This window comes from Chiroxiphia lanceolata, chromosome 3, assembly GCF_009829145.1.
Source record: "Chiroxiphia lanceolata isolate bChiLan1 chromosome 3, bChiLan1.pri, whole genome shotgun sequence".
NCBI lineage: Eukaryota > Metazoa > Chordata > Aves > Passeriformes > Pipridae > Chiroxiphia > Chiroxiphia lanceolata.
Window position 1 is genome coordinate 38,230,758 of NC_045639.1, and position 23,770 is coordinate 38,254,527.

The 23,770-nt window shown below is 37.9% G+C and overlaps 1 protein-coding gene across 7 annotated transcripts in view; it reads right to left on the minus strand.

Moving 5' to 3' along the window:
- The window catches only part of CHRM3 (cholinergic receptor muscarinic 3), a 270,489-nt gene that overhangs the window by 38,104 nt on the left and 208,615 nt on the right, over positions 1-23,770 (minus strand). For 3 of the 7 annotated variants that reach the window (XM_032683916.1, XM_032683918.1, XM_032683919.1), the window contains one exon: positions 4,240-4,383. The exons of 3 other annotated variants lie outside the window; for them this stretch is intronic. In XM_032683916.1, coding sequence (XP_032539807.1) covers positions 4,240-4,383 — 144 coding nt within the window. Of the gene's footprint in view, positions 1-4,197; positions 4,384-23,770 lie in introns of those variants that run through there. One more of the 7 variants, XM_032683923.1, reaches the window with a different exon arrangement.

The following is a 23,770-nucleotide window of genomic DNA, read 5'->3' on the forward strand; positions in this document are numbered from 1 at the left end:
GTATGTTTTCAAAGTGGAAAAGTGCCTCAGAAGAAAGGTAGCATAGAGTTTATGCAGGAGTTAGGGCCCAATAAGGTCCCATTAAGACCTTGACTTAAATTGCTTCCTAAGGCTGTATTAGTCTTCTCAACAGAGCTTTATTTCATCCTAAATGAATACTTCTTTTAAATCACTACCCAAGTATGTGGTAATGAAAATGCAGTTAATCTAAAAGAGTACCAAAAAAGTACCAAAACAGTATTGATTCTTACAAGAACAGATTTTACTTCTATAAAGCACCTTCATCTTAGACACTATTTAAGCAGTTTATGTATGTCTGCGAAGCATATTAAGTTTCTAAGAGAAAAGTGTCCAGATAAGAGCAGAACATCTGTATTAGGGCTGCTACATAAATGATACAAGTGCTGTTTCCTACTTATTATATTTTCCAAAGATATTCAAACTACATCTAATTATCATCTTGTAAAAGATAAAACAAAAGAAGCAAAAATAACCAAACACTGCTAAGCTTTCAAATATTTTATCTTACAGTAATGAAAACTGATTGGAAACTTAAAAGTAAAAAGAAAGAAACAGAACTGTGATAGCTAAAAATGAGAGCAATCTTTCAGTTTTGTTAGGAGCATAAATTTCTGTAGTAATTTAAATAAATTATAATTTTAAATTCATTTATATTACTATAGGAATGTGTCCACAAGTTCTGAATTTTGTTTCATGAAATGTTTCACAGTGTTCTCTTAAGTGAGAAGGGTTACTTCATATCCATCCAGGTATGCCTGGAAAGTCACAGCTTCATTTGACTGGTCTGAGTTTTTCTGTAGGATCTTCTTTACTTGCAAAAAAATATAGGCAAAATTGTGCAACGAAAAGATTAGAAACACTAGGAACAGTTGTGACTGATAGTGCGGTTATATTAGAATATCTGACAGTAATCTAGGCTCTAGTGAGAGACCATTTCTTCCTTCTGTGTTTTTCCAGTAGCTCCCTGCAGTGACGGATCACCCTATGACTGGTGTCTGCAATAACTTCCTGCACAGTTTTGCTTGCAACATACAACTGACCTAACACTTCTAGCCAAAAAAAAAAAGTTTCCTGAATCCTCCTGGTGCTTCTCCAAGATGTGGAAGGTGGTCAAACCTGTCATCTCTGCTTTTGTCTGAAGTGCAGAGAAGGTACAGTTACACATTTCTGAGTTCAGTTTTCAGATGTGGAAAGACAAGTCTTCTGAGCTATGATTAAAACCGATTAAGCAGTTTAACCTCCTGAGAAACAAATATGTCATCTATTGACCCCCACATCCTCCCTCCCTCTTCTCCCTAGGAGACTCCTATGCCTCTATAGAAGCAACAAAATATTAAAAACATTTTCTAACAAGCTTTTAAAATATTTAAGTGCTGGTTAATTTCCCATGATTATAATTATTAACTGCCACTACATTTAGATCCTGCTCCAAATCAGAAATAGGAAGCCCACACTTTATTCTAACAGCTGTCCTGTCATTACTTTTCATCTGATTATTGCAAGAAGTGCTAAATAATCCAGAAGTTCTTTTATTATCATTAAATGTCAAATTTTCCTTTGCAAACACAAATAGATCCTATAATACACCAGATCCTCTAATATATCACCTAACTTTAACTGCCACAATCAAAATAACCAGCTCTTACCCATCACACAAAGACATTTTTCATTAAAAGAAAGCACCAAGTTGTTTTCATATGAAAAAACAATGTTTTCTATATACCTCCAAAAAGTATGCAATGAACCCAGTGGTTCCAATTTTAATTGGGCAAACCCCACTACAATGTTTAAATATTTTCTGTTCTTTACTACTATCAGTTGAACTGACTGCTTGGTCTCAGAGAAATTTAGGAATCAGACTTACAGAACCTCCTAGTAGTTTCCTGCAAAGTGGTCACTGAAGTCTGACAGGCAGTATTTCTTAGTGCCTGATTGCTGAAATTGAACTAACATGGACTGAAACTGTGATTCTAAAAACAAAGTAGCAATACAAAACTAAATGAAAAATAATTATTTCCGAACTGAGATTAAATACCCTTCAAGGAAAGCCTAGAATCAGCTATTTTAACAATCACAATTATTCCTCTGAATTGCATTTTAAATTTCAGGGTAACGTGGAGAAAAGCTTTGGGATATTAAAATAATTTTTAGGACATACAACCTTATGAGTCGATTTATTTTCTCAGTTGTATCACTGTACATTTAGAGTAACCTCACTAGGAAGTCAGGAGTCACTCCAAGCTTATGCTGATGTGAACTAGAGTAATGTAGTCCCATTAACCTTTCCCTTCCTTGATTTGTCCCTTAAGAAGCAGTAAAGACTAGAGGAAATTAAAGAAATTGTCCCGTGGATTATATTTCCACAGGACTCTAAAACCATGTTATTTTCAAAAGAAAAAGGAGCTGCCATTAATTTTCTGCTTTGCTTAGAGGTCATTCAGAATATGAGCACTGGGAGCTGAAGAATAATCGTTCTTCTAAGATGATCAGCCCTTGAACTCTCAAGATGAATAATCATAACTGAGTATATAATCACATATGAGCATACATACAGCTGCGCATATATTCCCATATATGGGACTTTGGAAGACAGAGCTAAAAGACTCTAATCCACCTTTGCATCACCTGGCTTGATGGTCATGTTGATAAGACACCTGTTTGTATCTCACTTACAAATACTGCAACAAACGTGGGTAGAGCCCTTCCCAAATCTTCGTTGGAGAAGCCTGGCCATGATGACAAATACTGCAACTTAAACCAGCTCTGTTTTATTTTGAATAATTCAAAACATTGTCCCCTCCAGTCTAAATTAATTTTCATCAATGTCAAGCCTTGTATGCATCATCAAGCAAACCCTACATTTTACAGTTGCCATGACAAACCAGTAATTAGTTTTGTTTCATTATCAGAAATATTAATCAGTAATTTATTACTGTACAACTGCTGCCTACAGCTCCTCCCCTCTAACCACTTCCTAAGCAGTCTCCTGCCAGACATTATGCTAAAACTTCCTTTCCACACTGGGAGTCATACTCCTAACTCCTGTGTATTTGATTGTGCAGTTTTCATTTAACTGATTTGGAAGGAAGGCCACTCATACTACCCCTACTGCTTTCTGCATACACTCTTTCCTTCCTTTCTCCTTCTCTTACACACAGTTACACCAAATGTCCTGGGAAAGCAAAATTTTAAAGCTCCATTTGGAGGTGAAGATATTTTTATCGTATACTTATGTAAACATTTTCCCTAACATATATTTTGAAAAAATTTAGCATTTCTTTTTAAATTTCAATAAGTCATCCAATCAGCACAGAGTAATATATGACAAGTGCATGAATCCTCTTAAATAACCTGGCTATAGACAGCAATCAGGAATATGGACTTGGATTGTGAAACTTCCTTTCATTTCTAAACCTATCCACTCCCAGCTCTGGTGATACAGAAGAACTGATTGGCATTAATATTTTCCTTTTCTGTGCAAAGAGAACCAGGCAGCATGTGTTGGATATTTTTATGGATACACAGACCTTCTATCAGAGTGTAGCATTCATAAACTGTGACAGCTATTTCTATGTGTTGGCAAAGCAAACAAGATTGAATATAGCAACTGTAATTGAGGTTTGTATAGAAACTTTGTGGAGTGTTGTTCAAATAAAGAAAGGTCCTATGATTGTTTGCACTGGCTTATTCCACGGATAATTATTTTTCCCTTTCAGTTATGAATTCTCCTTGGAAACACAATAGAAAATTTGGTGGTTTTTTTCCTTATTTCCGTAAGGGTCATGTATAAAATTGAGAATGACAGCCCAGACTTTTATATAATTGCCTTTTATTAAATGCAAAAGTTACACACAAAGAGTCTACGACACAGAGAATACTAATCTCATTTTTCAAACCCCAGGCAATAGTGCTTCTAGTTACAAAAAATATTTAAAAGTTGTACTGATATTTATTAATGACCATTAAATTACCAAAGATGTTTCCTGGTATGACACACACAACTCTCGTCTCTTCTGGCAATGGCACTGGAGTGTTCAGTACAAACACTGCTCCTGGAAGCAAGAGACTTTCACTTTCTAGTGCAAATATGGGTTTTGTGCTTCAAAGACATCCAAAATCACCCTATGGATGACTCCGAAGTATTTAACTGTGCTGCAGAGATTCCTCCCTCCTTACCCTTATTTATCAGATTCCCATGTGATGTCTAAGAATTCACACTTGTAGGTTAGTTTGTCACAAGCAGACATGTAAATATTTTCTTTTGAATGCCTCAGGAGGAGATCAGCTGAAGGATCTGCAGGCACCCCTCCTCCATTGCTGCTGCCTTCCTTCTTTTCTTGCCCTCCTCTTTCCCAGAGCCTCCTGCCAAAGAGATTGGGAAGTTTATGAGCACCCTGGCAGCACTGCACTATCTGATGATAGCGGATGAAACCCAGATTTGTGATACTATAGGATCTGTCTGGGGACTCTACAAATAAATTTTTATCTGGTATCTCTGATGCATTGATCTCAGTTTTAAGTATATTGTCAGGTTTTCATGATGAGCACACTCAGAATAAACACTGATTTTGAGTAGAGTTCAGTTGCTTTTGTAATACCTAAATAGGAGCCAGATTTTGTTTCTAAAATATTATATCCACACAGTGCTAGTTTTGCTTCAATGCTTAGATGATGTGGTTCACGTGCAAATGCTGTAAAGCTCCTGTAAAAAGTAATGTTTATTTTCCAAATTGTCCTTCTTAGCAGGACAAAAGAGGAGAAGAATATGAAAGAAGAGAGTGTTTTCTTGCTGCTTAGGTGGATCACTATGTAGGAAAATGAAATGATCCTGAAGTTTGGAAGTGAGTGTGCTACAATGTGACCCTGGCAGACTGTATTGTGAATTGCAGGAGCACCACCAGTCTGAGCTGACTGCTCCTCTCCAGCTCCTGAAACATTACCTTGACAGGAAATTTTTGTTGTCTTTCAAAACGAATTGAAAAATTAAAGCAGAACAAGAAGCAATGTGGAGAGAGCACACTGGATGATGGGGCTAGGGGAGAAATGAGGCTAGGGGGCTAGGGGAATGAGCACAGAAGAGGTGAGAAAGTCTTTAACAGTTCAAAGGACTTGTTCTTTTCACCTTTCCTCAAGCTGCTCTTGCAGTGAGGTTGTCAAGGATCAAGGCTATATATCAACATGCACAAGTCACCTCAGTTTTGCTGCTTCCTATTTTTGCAGAGCTTTTGATATTGGAACACTAATAACAGACTTTTTAATAAGGAGTTCAGCATGTAATTCTGATTTCCAGCTCTTTAAAGATCAAAAGTCTGGTTTGTTTTGAAGAGTTCTTTCATTAAGTATTCTTTCCTGATTTGTATATACAGAAATGTGTTTACATTTATATGCTGTATTTTCTACATGCTGCTACTCTAAGTATATATTCCATCTTTGCTAGACAGAAGACACTGTGATTTTAATTTACTGTAAACTTAATAACAAACTTAATTGACAGCAAATAAATAAATAAATAATGGAAGTCAAGGATGCCAGAAATCAAAAAGCTTGAGAGAAACCAATGCTCAGAATACTGATTTCTGATAAACAGTAATAGCATTAAAATATCTTGCAGTCTGACATTTGGCTGAAAGTTGTGTATTGATCGTACTGAAATGATTTCACAAACCCTTGCTGAGACAGGCAGTGCTAATCAAAAAGAGAATGAAATCTTTAACTGGAATCTCATCTTTTCAGAAAATGTAGGATGAATGTTTCTTGTACAAGCTTTTAATTGTTTCTAAATTGTCAACACTATTTTGACAATGAAGGAGGTGGATTATAATGGTTGGTCTAAATGGAAAGGAAAACATCTTTGCCAAATGAAAGAAACATGCATTATTGCAAGCCTGTACGGACAGTGTAGGATGAAGAACTGTTGTTAAAAATGACAGAGCAGATTAACCAGTTTGATAAAACATGTGACAGATCCCTGGATTTGCTGACTACTTTACATAATTACAACAGCTCTTCAACAATGTCACTCTCCATAGATCATTTTAATCATTTTCCCAAGGCACATTATTTCCTGCTGCTTTTCCAATTTAATTCATTTATCTCATTCCTATTTATTCAAGTTGACTCTTTATGTTAATCATTATCTACTGTTTAATGTAAGTCAGTCCTATAAATTCATGGGAGTCGTTTCAGGAAAACAGAAATGTGAAGCTCCACTTATGTAAATATCATACACAAACCAGCAGACCTGCTGCTGTGCTCCTGTTTCCTGAGGAAGTAAAGCCCTGTGCCATTATTTCCCAAAGTGGATCATATCCTATGCACTTAAGTGTAAAAGCATAAACCCAAACTCCTGATTCAGAAACTCTGAGTCACTCTGTAATTGCTGGACCTCCTAGAGCACACAGAAAGCATGTGGACCTGAATTCTTCATCCAGCCCAATGAAAAAGCACAGCTGGCCCACATCTGCCAGCTCTGGGTTCCCAGCGTACTCTGGACTCATCCTCTTTCTGCAAGGAAACAGAGGGCTGACGGTGCTGGTATTTCATGTAGCAGGAGAATACAGCATGATGGCAATGTATCTCCCCATGAATTCCCAGGAAATGTCAAGAGAATTCCCCGGGGCTCCTTTTGCAGTAATTCTGCCACACAACCCCAGTACACCTACTGCCAGCCTTGTGACAGTCATTTAACACCCTAGGATCCCAATCCAGCATGATTACTTTTCAGGTTATAATTAACTTGCAGCTGGCTTTGTTTCTATCTACCTCAAACAAAAGGCAACTTTTATAAAAAGAGGCATTGTTCACAGCAATACTGTGTGCTGAACAGCCTTTGATCTCCTTCTATTTGCCTGACACTGTGTGCAAAACAAAAAGAGAAGCTGGGGCAGAACTCCACAGCTTGGAAGATGTCATATACCTGGTACAAGCAAATACTGCAATTCGTTAAACCCAAATGTTGTATTACCTAAAAAATAAGCTCCATACCACTTGCCTAGATTTATCACAAATTCCCTTTTCATTCAAATGCCACCTTTTTCAAATTCACAAACTATTGGCTAAACATTTTTTCCTAGTTTGCAGTTTTCCATAGGCTGGGAACTTCATAAAGAAAAACAATTAAATGGTCTGATTTGGAACAGACAAGCTAGTCACATCATTCTATACATTAAATGACAGAAAACCTGACAGTAGAGAAAGACAACTGGAAGAGTAAATAGTAGCAAGTTTCCAAGAACTCAGTATCCTTCTTATATATTTTCTTGGATATCCTCTGGATTGCTTGGCACCCTACGTAATTTCACCAGTTTTCCTGCCAGAAATCCCAGGACTCGGAGACCCTGCCAGCTGAGAACTTGTTATATGAATTGCTGCTTGAAAATTATCTCTATTAAAGGAAGTATAACGTCATAGCATGCTAAGAAACTGCATTAAGAATGGCACAGTAATGAAGACATTTGTAATTCTTCTCATTGTGCTTACATGGATTCAGAAATAATAACCAATGTGTGCTGCACCGTGCAGTGGCCTTCTATATCTATTCTTTATAATACCTCAATAAACACATGTAAGTAGGGCACATCATAGCAAAAGTTGCACCAAGTGCTATTTTTTTATCACTGAATCTACTACTAAGGGAATAACATAAGGGGTTATAATTTAGAACATGCAACAATCTGAAAATTATAAGATTTCTAAAATATTTTCTGAAACTGAGAGTTCAGCTCCTACCTTAAAAGTCTATGCAAAAATTGTGCAAAAATATGTATCTGCTAGACTTATACGCTACCCATAACAGCCAATTTTGATAATCTAATTTACCTATTAGAATCTGGTCTGTTTATTTTGCTGTGAAATTGTGATTTTTTTCCCCCCTTAAACTACAAACCATACTGCCATATTTCACTCCTTTCTCTATTTTTTTCTTTGCTAACTTAATAAATGATAAATACACCTGTGACATGAATTTTGGCTAAATATTTCAACAAAATTTTGACAGAATCATTCACTTCCTGGTAGTATTTCTTTCTGGCTCAGGCAGTTATTCAGCCTATTCCTATCTTCAAACTAATAAGACCTTACTCAAGTTTTTTCAATCAACTGTCAGAATAATGGTGCTCAACAGGTACAACACCAAAAACGGGTTAAATTCTGACACCATCCATGAAAGGCTCTGAGGAGCCTCTGATTTTTTTTGAAAAGGTACATACCTGTGCTCATCCAAAGTACTTGATGCTTCAAAAACCTCTGAGATACATTAAAAATAAACGATTTATATGTTAATATAATATGAATGGAACATATTGTGCTTTCCATATTATCCTTATTGTCTTCTCCAAACCAATTTAGCAATTTTTTTAATAGCAAACAGAGGATTGTCCTGCAAAATAAAGGCTTTATTCTTAGCGCTGTCCTAGTAAATAAAGAAGAAAAGCTAAGTAAAAAAAAAATAATTATTTTATATAAAAAGAACTACTTTGAGATGGGCTTTCATAGTGTATCAGTAATTTGCTAAGGGGATCTACTGTCAGTGAATTTTGGCTTTCAGCTATCCTCACTATGTTGTTCAAGTATTATAACCAGCTCTGAACTCACAGCATGAACTGTAAACTTCAGATTTACAAAGAAATGAAATGTCAGATAATAAACAGGAAGTGGTAAAGCAAAGACATTCATCTGCAGGAAGAAAATGCCTCTCAATATATTTGCTTAGAAATAAATAAATGGATATCACAGAACTTGACCCTTAATGTAACGTGTATTGCAAGCTAGTTAAAAGTGGAGACAAAACCCAGGTGAATTGCTTTATGTGCAAACCTTTCCTTGAAGACTTCTCTGACTCTATGAACTAACATTAATCTGATTTTACTCAAACATCACCCATTCTGCCTTTAGAGTGAGTTCTGTATCAGTTAAACCTCAACAAGTGGCCACACACTAACAGAGATACAGCTGCTGCCCAGAAGGATGGACAATCATGATTTAGTGTGACATTAGATGCAAACTTGAATAGTGGAAAGGGGATTGAGCAAACAGAAAAGAAGGACAAGTGTCAGTACAATAAAATGACAGGAAGTTATCTGGGAGGTTATGTCCTAGTTGTCCTACAGAAAATGAGAACTGAAAGGCTGGAGGCAGGAAAAGGGTTCAGGATGGTGTGCATCTGAAAACTTTCCATAGAAAAAACAAGGTCATTCAAGGAAAAGAGAAGATAGTCAAATTGATATACTTTAGTTTTGAACATTCCTGTACATTCCTTTAACATTTCTTGATTTTTTCAATGAGATCTGGCTTATATCTGCTTACTTTATACCACATTCCACCACTTTTGACATCAAACTTGAGACAACATCCCATGACATATTTAATCTAACAGTGTAGCTTTGTGTTTCAACATCACTTGCTCCTGGGTCAGTCTCTTTCACCCTCTGCCTCCAAGAATAAACTAGTCCAGGGAATCCAGACAGCTGACCTGTGATTAACCCTCAGAACCCCACAATACACAAGAAAAAAGGAGGCTTTGGATAACACATTCTCTATGCCATTGATCTTTCTCCTATAATCACCCAAAAATATAAACCTGGATGATTAGAGTTAGCCTTTCATAATGGTTCAGTACCACAACCATTGCAAACATCAGAATAGAAAAAAGAAAAAGGCAACTTTAAAAATAGCAAATCCAGACCTTGCCTGAAATCATGCTAATGTGTACTATTAATGATTAAATTAATGCAGCATTTTTAGAATCAGTTAGTTGCTTGTTAAAGTCTATTACCATTTTCTTTTTTAGTTTTTCTAGCACGTCATAATTTATTAGCACAGTAAAAGTTTCTGGAAGATCAACCTGTATCTTGGGCTTGGAACTTTTTTTACGCGTGTTATCCTGGGGTTTAAGTTGCTGTTTTACATTCTCAGTTGCAACTTCACCTCAATTCCCTGTGCGTGAGTGTGTGTCTGGAAAGTTAGTGCTTTCGAGCTTCAGTGGCACACTCAAAACTTCACAACCTCTCTCTTGAATTAGAACACTACAACCTATGTAAACAATGCTGAGCCAAACTTTAACTCACCAAGGCAAGGATTACAGTCTCATTCATTATCATATATGGCCATGCCCTGATGTGGAAGCCTTCAGATGTGGCTGCATAGCAGTGATTTTCTGAACCCTGAAGAGGGAAGGTGGAACATAAGGTACTTGAAAGAAGTCGTCTTCACAGTCAGAACTAAAACAAATCTACAGTAGAGGAGCATAGAAGTAGTTCTAAGATCATATCAAATGCTGATTGGCATCCTGTGGTGTTTAAGAAGAATTTGTTTAAGTCTCGCTGCAATTTCCGGAGCTGTAAGAGAAGCAAATTCTTCTTTTTCTTCAGATTGATCTACCAGATTTATGGGAAAACCTGAGAATTGAAGCTTTTTTTTTTTTTCCTCTCTTTCCCTCTCCCATCCTCCCTCCTTCTTCTTTTAGAATTACTGTATGGATGGAATTTGACAAACTTGTCCATTTATCTTAGCCAGTAACTAGCTGTACTAGGCTAAGCTAGTCTGAAAAACAAAGGTATACTGGTGATGTGATTCATATGCACCATATAAACAGGGGCCTAGCATGTGACTGGAGAACAGGCTGCATGCTGAGGCTCCAGGAACTTGTTCCTGCATGAGGAAATGTCCTGCACAGGTGAGAAGGCTGGCTGTCAGCCAGCTGGTTCTAGGCAGCCTGCCCTCAGTTGTGCAGCTACAGAACAAGCTCCTCCACTTGCATACATCTAAGTCTGCAGCTTAAGTCAAAGAACAAGCTGCTGACAATCTTTCTCTTCACTCCCAGCTATACCTTGCAGCCTATACCTTGTGTCAGCATCAGGATTTGAGTTGTAGATAAACTCTATGTTATCTACCCGTGAGGTGGAATTGTGGTTGGGTTGGGTCACAGATCCACTGGTGTTTGGCCACAGGGAGGGAGAGGAAGGGACAGCCAGGGCTAGCAGAGCAGTATTGCCCCTTGCAGCTCCATCTGACGCTGTAAACCTTGAATGCACCAATGCTCAGAAAGAGTGGAGACCTGCAAGCTGCTTAGTGCTGCTGATCAGGTTTTCCTGTGCTGGGGATCATCGTAGTAAACGGCATCATGTCTCGGGTAGGAACGCTACCACCATCAGGGACTAATAACAGTGAAGGCCAGTGCTTGAAAGAAAACTGTGGAACATAGCAGGGAATACTGCACCTGATCAGTGAAAACTCAAGACTTTCAATGGATCAGTTATTAATGCGATCTACCTAAAGCATTATGTGCGTGACATTTGCTTTAAAACAAACTGCGCTCAAGAAACATCCAGATCAGAAACTTGATAAGTAACTTGAAATCATCCATCTTGTTTCAAACTGAATAATAAAACTAAATATACTCTGTAAAAAAAGAGTGATGAATATTTTTTTTTCAAATGTTAGAGATGCTAAATATGCTACAGCAGCTTTTAAAACTTCAGCTATGTTACCAGACTTCCAGACTCCTGGTAACATGACAATTATATACGTAAATGAGACAGTACCTGAAATTCCAGTTAGAAACATCCAAAACAGGTGCATTCCATTGTAACACGCACTCCACGGGAGTCCTTCAGGACTTCATAATCAGAGAATTTTAAAGGTTAGGTGCTGAGACTTTCAGTCACCAGACTAAAAGGAAGTGCTTACAAGTTTACAGTGTCAGCTAAAATGGTAAAGCAATTCTGAAGTAATACAGGAGAAAAATAGCACACTCGAAGCTAAGTCATCAAGCAGTGAAGTTAAGAATTACACCAACTTTGGCTTCTTATATATATTTATCTTGCAACAGCTAACTAAGGGCTGGATGCAGCCACAAAGGTAATAGGGATAGTGTTAGACTCTTCCCTGGGGTGTGACTGCTCCCTACCCCATTACCCTGGATACAAGCACAGAGGGACTGCAGCAGGGGATGTCCAGTGTGAGAATCAGAAGATTCTTCTGAAGCGATGTCATATCAACAGCAATAACAACAGCAAGACAAAAAGATAAACTGTAAGACGAGGTTATATAGGATGCACAATGGTACAGTACTTACTAATGCACAGACAAGACAATGACTGTTCTCTGAAAAATTCTTAATTTTGCATTTGCCTTCCCCCTACATTAATGCAAGCACAGAAGCTTTCCAATTCTCTTTTTGTAGGAACATTGTAAGTATGAGAAACTATGCTGGTCATGATTGCAGACCACTAGAGGACAATGGAAACTTATCTCCTTTGTCAATCCCATCTGCAAGTCTGGGACATGCCTTGTCTTCCCTTAAGCAGGCTTTCCATGCTGAACAAAATTAATGACTGTATTTTTGACCTGTTTTGGTTTATGTTTCTCCAACTCTGAAGATACAGCAAAGAACTTTAGATATGAAAAGAAAAACCTAAAACTTGCTGAGTTTGGTGGGGTTTTCTTCCTTATCTAGTTCTCCTTGTCTGTTACTTTAAGGGCTTTATCCACTTCTTTAGAGTGCCTCTACCTCCTTACTCTTTAAGTTTTCCTATAGGCATTTCCATCTAAACATGCCACTGTTTCAGTTTTTCCTTACATCAATGACACTGAACAAATGGTTCACTCCTCAAGTAATCACCAACCTCTTAAATGTACTTATCATGATTTAACCCCAGCCAGCAACCAAGCCCCACACAGCTGCTTGCTCACCCCCTCACCAGCATCACCTGGGAGAGAATGAGAAGGGTAAAAGCTGGAAAACTCATAGGTTGAGATAAAGGCAGTTTAATAGGGAAAGCAAAAGCTGTGCATGCAAGCAAAGAAAAACAAGGAATTAATTCACTGCTTCCCACAGGCAGGCAGGTTCAGTAGAGCCCCGTCACATGTAACAGTTATTTGGGAAGACAAATGCCATCACTCCAAATGTTCCCCGCTTTGTCCTTCTTCCCCTCAGCTTTATATACTGAGCACGATGTCACATGGGCTGGAATATCCTTCTGGTCAGTTGGGGTCACCTGCCCTGGCTGTGTCTCCTCTCAACTTCTCATACGCCCCCCAGTCTGCTCACCAGCGCGGCAGTACAAGAAGCAGAAAGGGCCTTGGCTTAGTATAAGCCCAGCTCAGCAATAACAAAAACATCTCTATGTTATCAATCCTCTGTTCAGCACAAATTCAAAACATAGCCTCATACTAGATATTGTGAAGAAAAATTAACTCTACCCCAGCCAAAACCAGAACATCTGTATATCAGAATAAATCCTTAGCTGACTTCATCCTCAGTCATCTCATCCCACTGAGGGCAGAAACGGGCTGTTGGAACAGTGAGTGCAGCCCTTGACTGTGAGACTTCTGGATCAGAAGGATTCTGTGATCTATTTCCCCTCACAATTTATACTTCAATTTAATCATGCAGCCCCTGCATCACAATCTATTTACTTTTTTCTGTGTTTGTTTCAGTTTCTAAACAATTTTCAGCCTATAGGCTATCTTAAAATATGGCATAATCTATAGAAGTGTTTCTCTAACTTTTCAATAATTTGACTCATCTCTTTTTGGTTGTCTGTATTGCTCCCACAGAAGGCCTGAGCTGTCTTAGAAGAAAGAATTTCTTAAGCTTTTCCTAAGCCTTTTCAGTCAATCTTAAAGCCTTTGTGATCCTCAGGAAGGGTTACAGCTCACTGCTTGAAAATAATCTTTCTGCTACTAAATATATTCCCAAGTCTTCCTTATTAATGAATTGAACTTAAAATCTAATAATACAAGAAGAACATGGCAAATTAACTTCAGGAAAAGTTAAGGAAATCCTCCAAGAAACCCCTTTGATTGGTACTCAGATTACTCAGTGCTTTATTAATTGCCTATTCACTCACCTAATTAGAACACCTGAAATACTGCATTACAGAAAATTTTATTTTAGTCTCACATTTCCCTTTCATAAATGGTCAGTGTTTCATCTTATGAAAATTAAATAGGATAGATTCATAAAGCAGTGTAATATAGAAAACTCAGTTGAGACTATTTGATTTTAAACAGCTTGCTCCCTTGTATCTGAGAGCTTAAATAGTCTTCTATTTCAGCTTTTTGATTACTACCCTATCCTTCTGGAACCATCTACGAGGCTTATTGATTTTGAGAGAAATCTATTTTCTGGTTGTCCAACAGGCTATAAAACTGTCAATGTCCATATGATAAAATTCTTAATGGAGCTTTACAAACTGGCCTTGTTTCTCCTTCCTCCATTCCCCCTTACATGCCTCGAGAAATTTTCCCAAAGGCACAAAGATTCTTTTCTCTCTAAACAGCCTTGAAGTTTCATCCATACTGTCCCTCAGAACTGCCAGAATGTGACCCTATGACAGGAGTGAATGTGAGCAGGTTTTTCACCTGCAGCAGCTCCAACTGTTGGAGAGAACTCCAAGTGGTTTCCAGCTGCTTCAGTCAGCTCAGTTCACAACTGGTTATTGCTGAGACTGCACTTTACACAGGAAGATTTATATTAATAAATAAAGTGTTATGACATATAAGGAGAGGATTGTACAAATTCATGGATTTTTTTGGATGTCAGCTGGCAATTCTCACAACAGACACTCACTGCTTAGTGCATATCAATGTCTGTCTTGTTCAGTACAATATCATTTCTAGTATCAAAGAAGGGGAAGAGTATTGATTCAAAAAGGGAAGAATAAAATTCCGAGTTTGCTGAAATATTCACAGCTTCATTTGAAGATTCCACAATTTTCAGCTAAAAGAAAAGCTAGGGAAAAAATATGATTGACTCAAAAATACATGGGAAAATATGTCCTGTCCCAGGAAATCTGGGCACCTAGTTCCAGCTAATTTGGAGAAAATTCACAGGTGCTCTCTGTTACAACTGTGCTCCCTGCCCAGTATGGATAGGGATCTGGCCAAGTGGAGCTGGCTGGAAGCAGAACAGATGGAGAAGAAAGGATCATCTTTCTAAAGGACAGTACAGCTGCCTCTCCCGTCTGCACTTGCTCCAGACCCCTGAAGGGAATTCAGCCAGAACTTCTCCCATGGTCTTCACTGCAGTAATGGCAACCCCTTACACAAACCCCATGGCATTAAGTAATTATCTAATCCTAACTGCAATTTGGACAGATGTCTAAAGGAAATTGTTTACAAATCTAGAAACAGAATAGTTTAAAAAAACTTTGGGGATCTGAGTCCACAGAAGCCAGCAAGCATTTTCTTAAAAGCTGAACCTAACAGATGCTTCTTGATATGATTCTAGTTCAAGTTTTTTGTATGAATAAAATAATTTTTGCAGTTCCTGTTCATTTCATACTGTGTTTCTAGCTAGAAAAAAGTTGGAAGGCATTCAGAAATGTAGACTTCCCGAATGCTGTCTGGCCTAAGCTACTTAAAAAAGCAGTTAAGTGATGAAAGTACTTTTTACAGAACTAAGGTTAAAAAAAAGTCTGAGAGAGACAACAGTTAAGGATTGGTCTAAATTGTTCTAAACATTTGGATACCTTAATGAAGTTAAAAAAATATTAATTAATAAATTAAAATTTCTCTATTTATATTTTACATTTGAAAAATGAACAGACGAGAAGTAAATTCTCCATGAAAAAATTAGTTTAGCATAATACTTTATTTTCAGAGGAAGCCCCTCAGCTGCCTCTATCCATGAAAAGAAGGCTGGCTGCATTCTGTACCTGTTTAAGAAGCTGCATGCCTCTTTCTATTTTGGCAGATGTTATAAACGGGCTCTATAGTAGCTGACAATACTAATACGTCTTAAAACACGCAAACAAGAAGTCTTTGTGCTCTTTTTAAAAGTAAAATTTCAACATAGGTTTGATAAATATGTTGCTTCTTACACTTTATGTTAGTGAAATGTTTGTTGAAAACAGGCTATTCCTTCTGCCTGGAACTATATAAATCTGATTCATACAAGTCTGATTGCTCCATGCTCCACTTGAAAGAAACAGAAGAAGTTTGAATGATTTTTCCTTTAAGCCGTACTTCTAAGCACTCTAGGGGCATTCCACAGATGCTGTGAGGCTCTAGGTTTTGACATTAACACTAAATAAAGGTGCTGTTATATGCACATTTGCAAGATGAAGTGTCAAAACCACTCATGTACAGAGAAAACAAATGTGAATTTCCTTGAGCTACATTGATCCTAGCATAGAAACAAGAAATACAGACTCTGAAACAAGCCTCATATGTTTGTTTACAACTGCTTGTTTCCTTTTTTATATTTTTATTTATTAACCAATTATATAATCTCTGGTTGAATTCTGGCTTTGTTTTTAATCCGCAAGTTTTTAACCTCCTCCAAACCAAAGCACAAAGAGAAGCTGCTCTATGAATGGACTGAGAAATGTCACATAGTTATAGTTTCATCCTTGGTCTCCCTGTGGCAAAGGCAAGAGGCAACACAGGGCAGCAAATATCTAGCATGAAATATTTTCTCCACAATGGAAGCAGATCAAAGGCCCCAGGCAGCCCTGTAAGAGATCCTTTCTGTCAATTCTGTTTTTTGACAAGGGAGGCTGGTCTTCTAGACCTGCAATATGCAATTCAGATAATAAATATAAATGATGTATCCTTTTTCCTCTGTAGGGATGTATTCCTAATTCATAGGCCAGTCTACTGATAAAAAGAATCAATTTGTTTTATTTAACTTCAACAGCAGCTGAGCTGGATAAAACTGAGTAACAAGTCTTCTAAAGGCAAGGTCAATTTTAAAAAAATCTTGAAACACAGCTGACTTGTCTAGGAGCTATAGACTTTTGATAGCATGTTCCATCACCCCATGTAGATGATGAGTTTAAGTAGACAACTGTATTTTTTAGAACTCAAGCCCATTAGGAACTAAATTGGGAAACAAAAAAAGGGATCTAGTGGAGTAATCTGTAATCACTCCAATAGTTCCTGAGCAGTAAGAGTAAATATTCTCATTCTTATTCTGATATAGAGAGAACTTTCATAATTTTAAAAAACCCTACAGAAAAATCCAAGAATGATATGCTTGATCTCCAAGCACTATATCACCATGCAGATAACTTCATAGAAATTCCTTTCTAAAGGAATTTAATGTTTGAATATTAGAATTAGGAAGTTTGGTAAATTCATGCCCCTTCAGAGGATAAAAACAACATATTTCTCCAGCTTCTGGATTGAAAATATTTTCAGATGGCAATTCCTCTATTTTTACGCATTTATATGGCAACTACGACCACAGCCTCTGAACAACTTCTAGACACACCACCTTGTGTCTAGAAGTATCTTTGTAAGCAAAGAAGGGTGGATTAAACTGTTCGGTGCAAAGAAGGGTGGATTAAACTGTTTGGTGATGGTTATACAGCCAAGTTTACAACAGTGGGGAGTTATGTGTTTAGGGCCTTAGTGAGTATAGTAGAGATTTATACTTGGGGTTTTGATATGAGTGTTTAATTTGGTGACCTCCTGAGATAAACTTGGCCCCAGTTGGAAAGACGTTGCTGTGAGCTTGGAGCCTAACAGTTTTCTGTACTTGTTTTTTTACAGCTTCTTTATAAAGGTATGATAGAGCTTAAGTTGCAACATTATGTATTTTTCTATCCATACATACTGTTTTATCTTAAGCAAACCGAAAGAATGTGGCTAACAACGTTTCATATAAATAATGAGCAAAGCTGAGTTAAGCACAGAACAGAGCAGAAACATCATTTGCTTAATCCAGATGGGAAAAATAATCCTTCTGATCCAACACTGTCTAAACAGAAGAAGAGTACACTGTAATGTGCCTTATTTTTTCTTGAAAAAGGAGAAAACCAATATAAATTAAATAAAACTGGAGTGAAATCACCACAAAGACAAAAAAAATAGTGCTAAGGAAATGAATGTCTGGAGAAGCCCCAGTTTATGTAGATAGTATCTTATGTTTTAAAATGGACAAAACGCTACTGCTTATTTGTGTACCTATTAGGAAACTTTGATGTGTGACACTGAGCAGAGGTGTAAATAATAATAAACATTTTGGCCATTGTAAACCAACAAGTAATTCCCCTACAAAATGGGATAGAGGAATTCACTTGCAACTGTTGAAAAAAAGTACTGTCAGCATAGTTCACCACTCATAGAAATTTTGCTGCAGAAAGAAAGTCCAAGCAGGTGCAGCAGAGGTGAGCTGGATATAACCCAATCTTCCCTTACCAAGACTCCTACCTATACATTCTTATTTCCTAGAGTTTGGCTGTCCTTTTCCTACTGATGGGGTAAGAGCAGTTGACTACAAAGAGTCTATTATTCATTCTTCTTTTAATAAGAACAGGTTAGGTTTCTTAATTTACAAAGAGCACAGGTATTACACAGTCTACACTAAACGTCATTAATCATTGCTTGTCCATTCACTTTATTCTATAAGATGCCATGCATATCAGGATGCCTTTAAGAAAGACTAGATGGAATAGGCAGTTTGATGTCATAAAGGGTGATGCTTTTCCCGAAGACATCAGTATTGGTACATTTGCAGAAGTGCAGTATGGTCAGGAAGAAGTGGAAATGAAAGTGCGTTGCAGCTATGTGATGTGTGGAAGCTGACAGGTACATACCGCATGCCAGAGACTGGAAAAAAAAGTCAAATGGCAAAATATAATTTCTAAGTAGAAATAAAGTGGAAAAGAAACTGAGGGGATGGTCAAGAAAAGATGCGATATTAAAGACAGCAAATATGTTCTAAACTGAAATCAGGTTATACCTCTACCATAGAAGTACTTCTTTTGCTGAGCAAAACACCTCTGGTGAGGCCACACCCCACGTACTGTGTCCAGTTCTGGGCTCCTTACTACAAGAGGGACATTAGGTTGCTGGAGTGGTCCAGAGAAGGACAATGAAGCTGGTGAATGGTCTGAAGCATAAATTTTATGAGGAGTGGCTGAGGGACCTGGAGGTGTTTAGCCTGAAGTAAAAGGAGGCTCCTTATCCCACTCTACAACCACCTGAAAATAGGTTGTAGTCAGGTGGGGGTTGGCCTCTTCTCCCACATAACAAGTGATAGGACAATGGGAAATGGCCTCAAGTTGCACCAGGGGAGGTTTAAATTGGATATTAGGAAAAATTCCTTCAAGGAAATGGCTATAAAGCATTGGAACAGGCTGCCCAGAGAAGTGGTTGAGTCACCATCCCTGGAGGTATTTAAATGATATGTAGATGCGGCACTCGAACATAGCTTAGTGGCAGACTTGCAGTGTTTATGGTTAGACTTAATCTTAAAGGTGTTTTCTAACCCAAAATATTCTATGATTCTACAGTTTTTGCAGAAATGGTCTGGAATATCTTGTGTAGTTCTGGCCTCCTGTGTTCAAGGAGGAAGAACCACAGAACACAGCAGCAGCAGAGACAATATGAGATCATCAAGTCCAACTGTCAGCCCAGCACTACCACTACAGACTATTAGCTAAGGACTTCCACCTATGAACATAGCAGCAGACAACTCGTCCCCCCCCCCTCCCCAAAAAAAAGGGCAAATGCATAGTACCATGTTATAAAAACCATCTACAGTAGTATTTGCCTATAACCATAAAAAGATCAAAATATGTTTAAGTCAGCTCTCCATTATACATCCCAAGACAGATGGAAAATGTGACTTGATTTAATATGTTGCTACCATTTTTGCACCCTACATTTCACTTGAGTCACTCAATATGAATTTCACTAGATCTATATTCTAAGTTAAAAGAGTCATAACTTCTTTAGAGTGAAGAAGCATCAACTGCCTACGGTGAATGTGTGCAATGATGTGCTCTTTTAAGATTAAAAAATGCATGAAATGCCCTGGAGTTGAAAGCAAAAAAAACCCCCAAAAAACCAGCTACACCATCTATTCTGTTCTGTTCTGTTTACAAATGAAATAGCGATGTAGGAGAACAAAAGTAGGATTTTAGTTCCCATAAAGTCACAGAGTCATAATGTTCTGTAATTACAATGGGAAAAGGAGTTCATATTCAGTAAAACTTTTATCTGACAATGCTTGTATATGCAGCCACATCACTAGCATGTGAGCATATGGGGGAACATTCTCCATGCACAGCGCAGATGCCAGTGCAGCCATGTGCTCTCATCTTGACATGGTCTCTGCTATCTTGATGAATTTTTGTTCAGTGAAATGAAGTGTGTTTCTGGGGTGGAACACATCAGCTGTTTAACAGCACTCAATGGTGCTTTACAACAGCCTAGGATAAAGTGCAGGAATGAATACAATATTGTATCTAACATTTCCTACCAGGGGTCTCCCTGTACCTGTCTCTCTTGATAAGTACAAGGAGGACCATAGGCTGCAGCTTTCATCCTATTTTGTATTTACATTACTGCAGCTTGTAAAACAAAGCATGGCTTAATATGTATTAATTCACAGGAAAACATACAGAGGTAGGATAGAAGCACAAAGATACCTGGACATTATGTCAGGCTATTTTCCCTGTAGGACAACTGATTAAACAGCTATTGAAAAGAATGTCCTGAACCTTTCCTTTCTCAAACCCTTGTCCTTAATCTCCAGAATTTCAGCCATATGAAAGAGCTATAAACCAAAGAGTTAAACTAAAGCAGCTTGGACTTCTTCCTCTGCTAGAAACCAAAGATTAATCTCACAATTTGTAAAATGTCACCATCCAGAGAAATGAGAAATGTCTTATGATGCTTGAAGTCTTATCATCTCATACTTTAGAAATATTTTGAAACCTCAGTAGTTTGGAACTCAGTTAATTCACAGCTATAAGGAAAGAGGTTACACTTCATTTAAAGCTCTAAATCCTTTTGAGGGTATTTAACCTTTGCAGATATTGAACAATTTCCACTCAGGGTTGACAATGACAGTAAACTAAAAAAAAAACCAAAAAAACCCCCAAAACCCACAAACCAAACCAACCAAACATACAAACAACAAAAAAACCACAAAAAACCCCCTAAACCAAACTAAAATGACAGAAATACCAAAAAGATTAAAGATGCATTTGTCTGTGCTCTGGAGGCATGAGCTATGAGCTCTATCATCCTGTCTCAATGCACTATCAAGCACACAACATTAGGACAGGATACCAGTCACAAAGCAATTTTGTGTATATATGTTCATCTGTAAAAGAATTCAGAGAAAAAAGGGAGGGATGCTTTTCAGGATCTTTAGATGGCAGTGATTACAGAAATACAAAAAATGTTGCAAATACTGACACTAAATTATAAGGCAGTGAAGAGAACCAATTGAGAAAAAGCAAGCTCCTCTTCTAGGTGAACAACCGATAGCCCCCGACACTGCCTTTTTATAAATGCTGATGTTTCTTTTAAAGAGTGCCTCTTTCTAAAAATTAAAGCTGCAAATTACTTTCCCACTGTAATGGCTTGGTATCAAAACTAGCAGTGGAGGAAAGAAGGCCCGAGTCCTCTCTACACAGAATTACTCAGATGGAGGACTCTGACTTGATCCAGAACACAAGTAAACTTTAATGCGGCCAAGGTCACACGTATGTGATACTGCCATTTTCCCAGTCTGTCTAAAAGCAGCTATAACTTCCCATCACACTTGCCAGCTATAAAAGTAGTTTGCTGTGCCTGGTTTGCTCCATAGAATCAGGGTCAGCACTCTGCTTCATGCAGAACAGCTCTTGGTGAAAATGCCCATCAAACTTTGTTAGATTCTGTTGGGTAACCCTACCCTTCTTCACCTTTCCCATTCCCCTTCAGCATATCAACTTATATCCATTTAAAATACAGCCAATAAAGATTCTTGGTGTGCATACAAAATTATGTGCATGAGTCTGAAAAACTGATATTCAGAGCTGAAATTTTACCCAGACAAGTCCTGCACCTCCCATTTTCATTCAAACCTCGTCACAAGAAAAAGACCCAAATGAGAAATATGGTTGGTGGCCTGAAACTTGGGTTTGGTGAAAAGGAGAAAAATAGCCACTACTTTTCAGAGAATTTTCTACCATGATGTTCCTCCTTTATTAGCTAAAGAGCTCCTGCCTTTCCTTTTTTTTTTGCAGGTACAATTATTGCAAGGCATCACGGTGAAAGAGGCAACATTACGTTATCCATATCACAGTGGAAGTGTCACATATTAATTGAAGATATCTGTCGGTATTGTAGCCCCTGGAAATCGGTATGAATTATGTGAGACAAATGTCATATTCTTCCTACAAGAAACAATACTTAATAGCCAGATAATGTTAGAGAAAAAATAATTGATGGAAGATATTTTCATTAGAAAATGTTATGTGAGGCTTGAAATGTTTTGTTGGAGCACAACTCTTTGATTACGTAACGGGGAAAATTTCAAAAGAATTTCATTCCAATATACAGTATTTCATTTTGATCAAGCGTTCATTCAGCTGAAGTAATAAATGTGATAAAGTGCATATGGTGTGCTGTACTATATTTCCATACATTCTATACATTTTATTGCTCATTAAAATTCTAGGTTACACTACAACCACATTAATTCCAAGCAAAAATATAATTAAATGCAAGTTTTGATTTTTATGTCTGGAAGCCAAATATCAAAATATCCGTTTCATGGAAACAACATCTGTCTACCAGTTCCTCTGAGGAAACAAGACAGGATTGATAGGATCTTTGATGTCCCCCTGTCTGAGAGCTTTAATTCCCAAAGCAGAGGAGGGGAAAGAAAATGGAGGTAGGCATGACACATGGAGCACCACTACTATGCTGAAAGTCTGAGAGAATTGGGATTGTTCAGCATGGAAAAGAGAAGGCTTTGGGGTGACCTAATTGTGGCATTCCAGTACCTGAAGGGAGCCTACAAGAAAGAAGGAGAAAGACCATTTACAAGAGCATGAAATGACAGGACAAGGGGGAATGGCTTCAAACGGAAAGAGAGTACGTTTAGATTAGACACGAGGAAGAAATTCTTCACTGTGAGGGTGGTGAGGCAGTAGAACAGGCTACCAGAGAAGGTGTGGATGTCCCAGCCTTGGAAGTTTTTAAGGCCAGGCTGGATGGAGCAACCTGGTCTGGTGGAAGGTGTTCCTGTCCACAGCATGGGGCTTGGAACCAGATGATCTTTAAGGTACCTTCCAACCCAGGCCATTCTATGGTTCTATGATTGTTAGTTTGAGATCTGAAGTCTCTTTATAGGTGAACCTCACACCCTGCCAGCCTTCAGTAACCCTTGGCTAGTGTACATCCTGCAGCCCTGCACTGTAAGAAACTGCAGCCACATGAGAAGTGGAGCACCAGTGGGTGGGGCAGAAAGTCTTTCTAAGGTGGGACTTGATGATCCCTCTTCTCAAACCCAGGTAAAGTAATCCAAAATAAACCCTTCTAGGTGAACTCTCCTGGAGGAAAACAGATGTTCAGAGATACTGGTATTTGTGTCTCTGGATGATTGTTGATTAAGCTATACAGGACTTCTCAGTGACTGCTGGGAGTAGCGTTGGTATCTACCAACATGCCTTTGTGTCAGTAGATACCAACATCCCTTCTGCATATGGCTGCCAAGTTTTCTGTGAAACATTAGGCTTTCACTTCTATTTTAATATCAAATATTGAATTTCATTTTCCATTTTTGTTTTGATTTAATCAGAAAAAGCATATCTCAATATCTGAAATTATGTCTCAATTATACAAGCTCAGAATTTCTGTGGTAGGAAGAACTGACATTATATCGAGAGAGCAAGTATGCAAAAGGGAAACAACACTTTGATTAAAATCAAGAAGTAAATTTGCCTAATTCCTCACTTTTTTTCATCTTAGGAGTGATTGAAGAAAGCCAGTGGAAGATACGACTTCAAAGAAGACC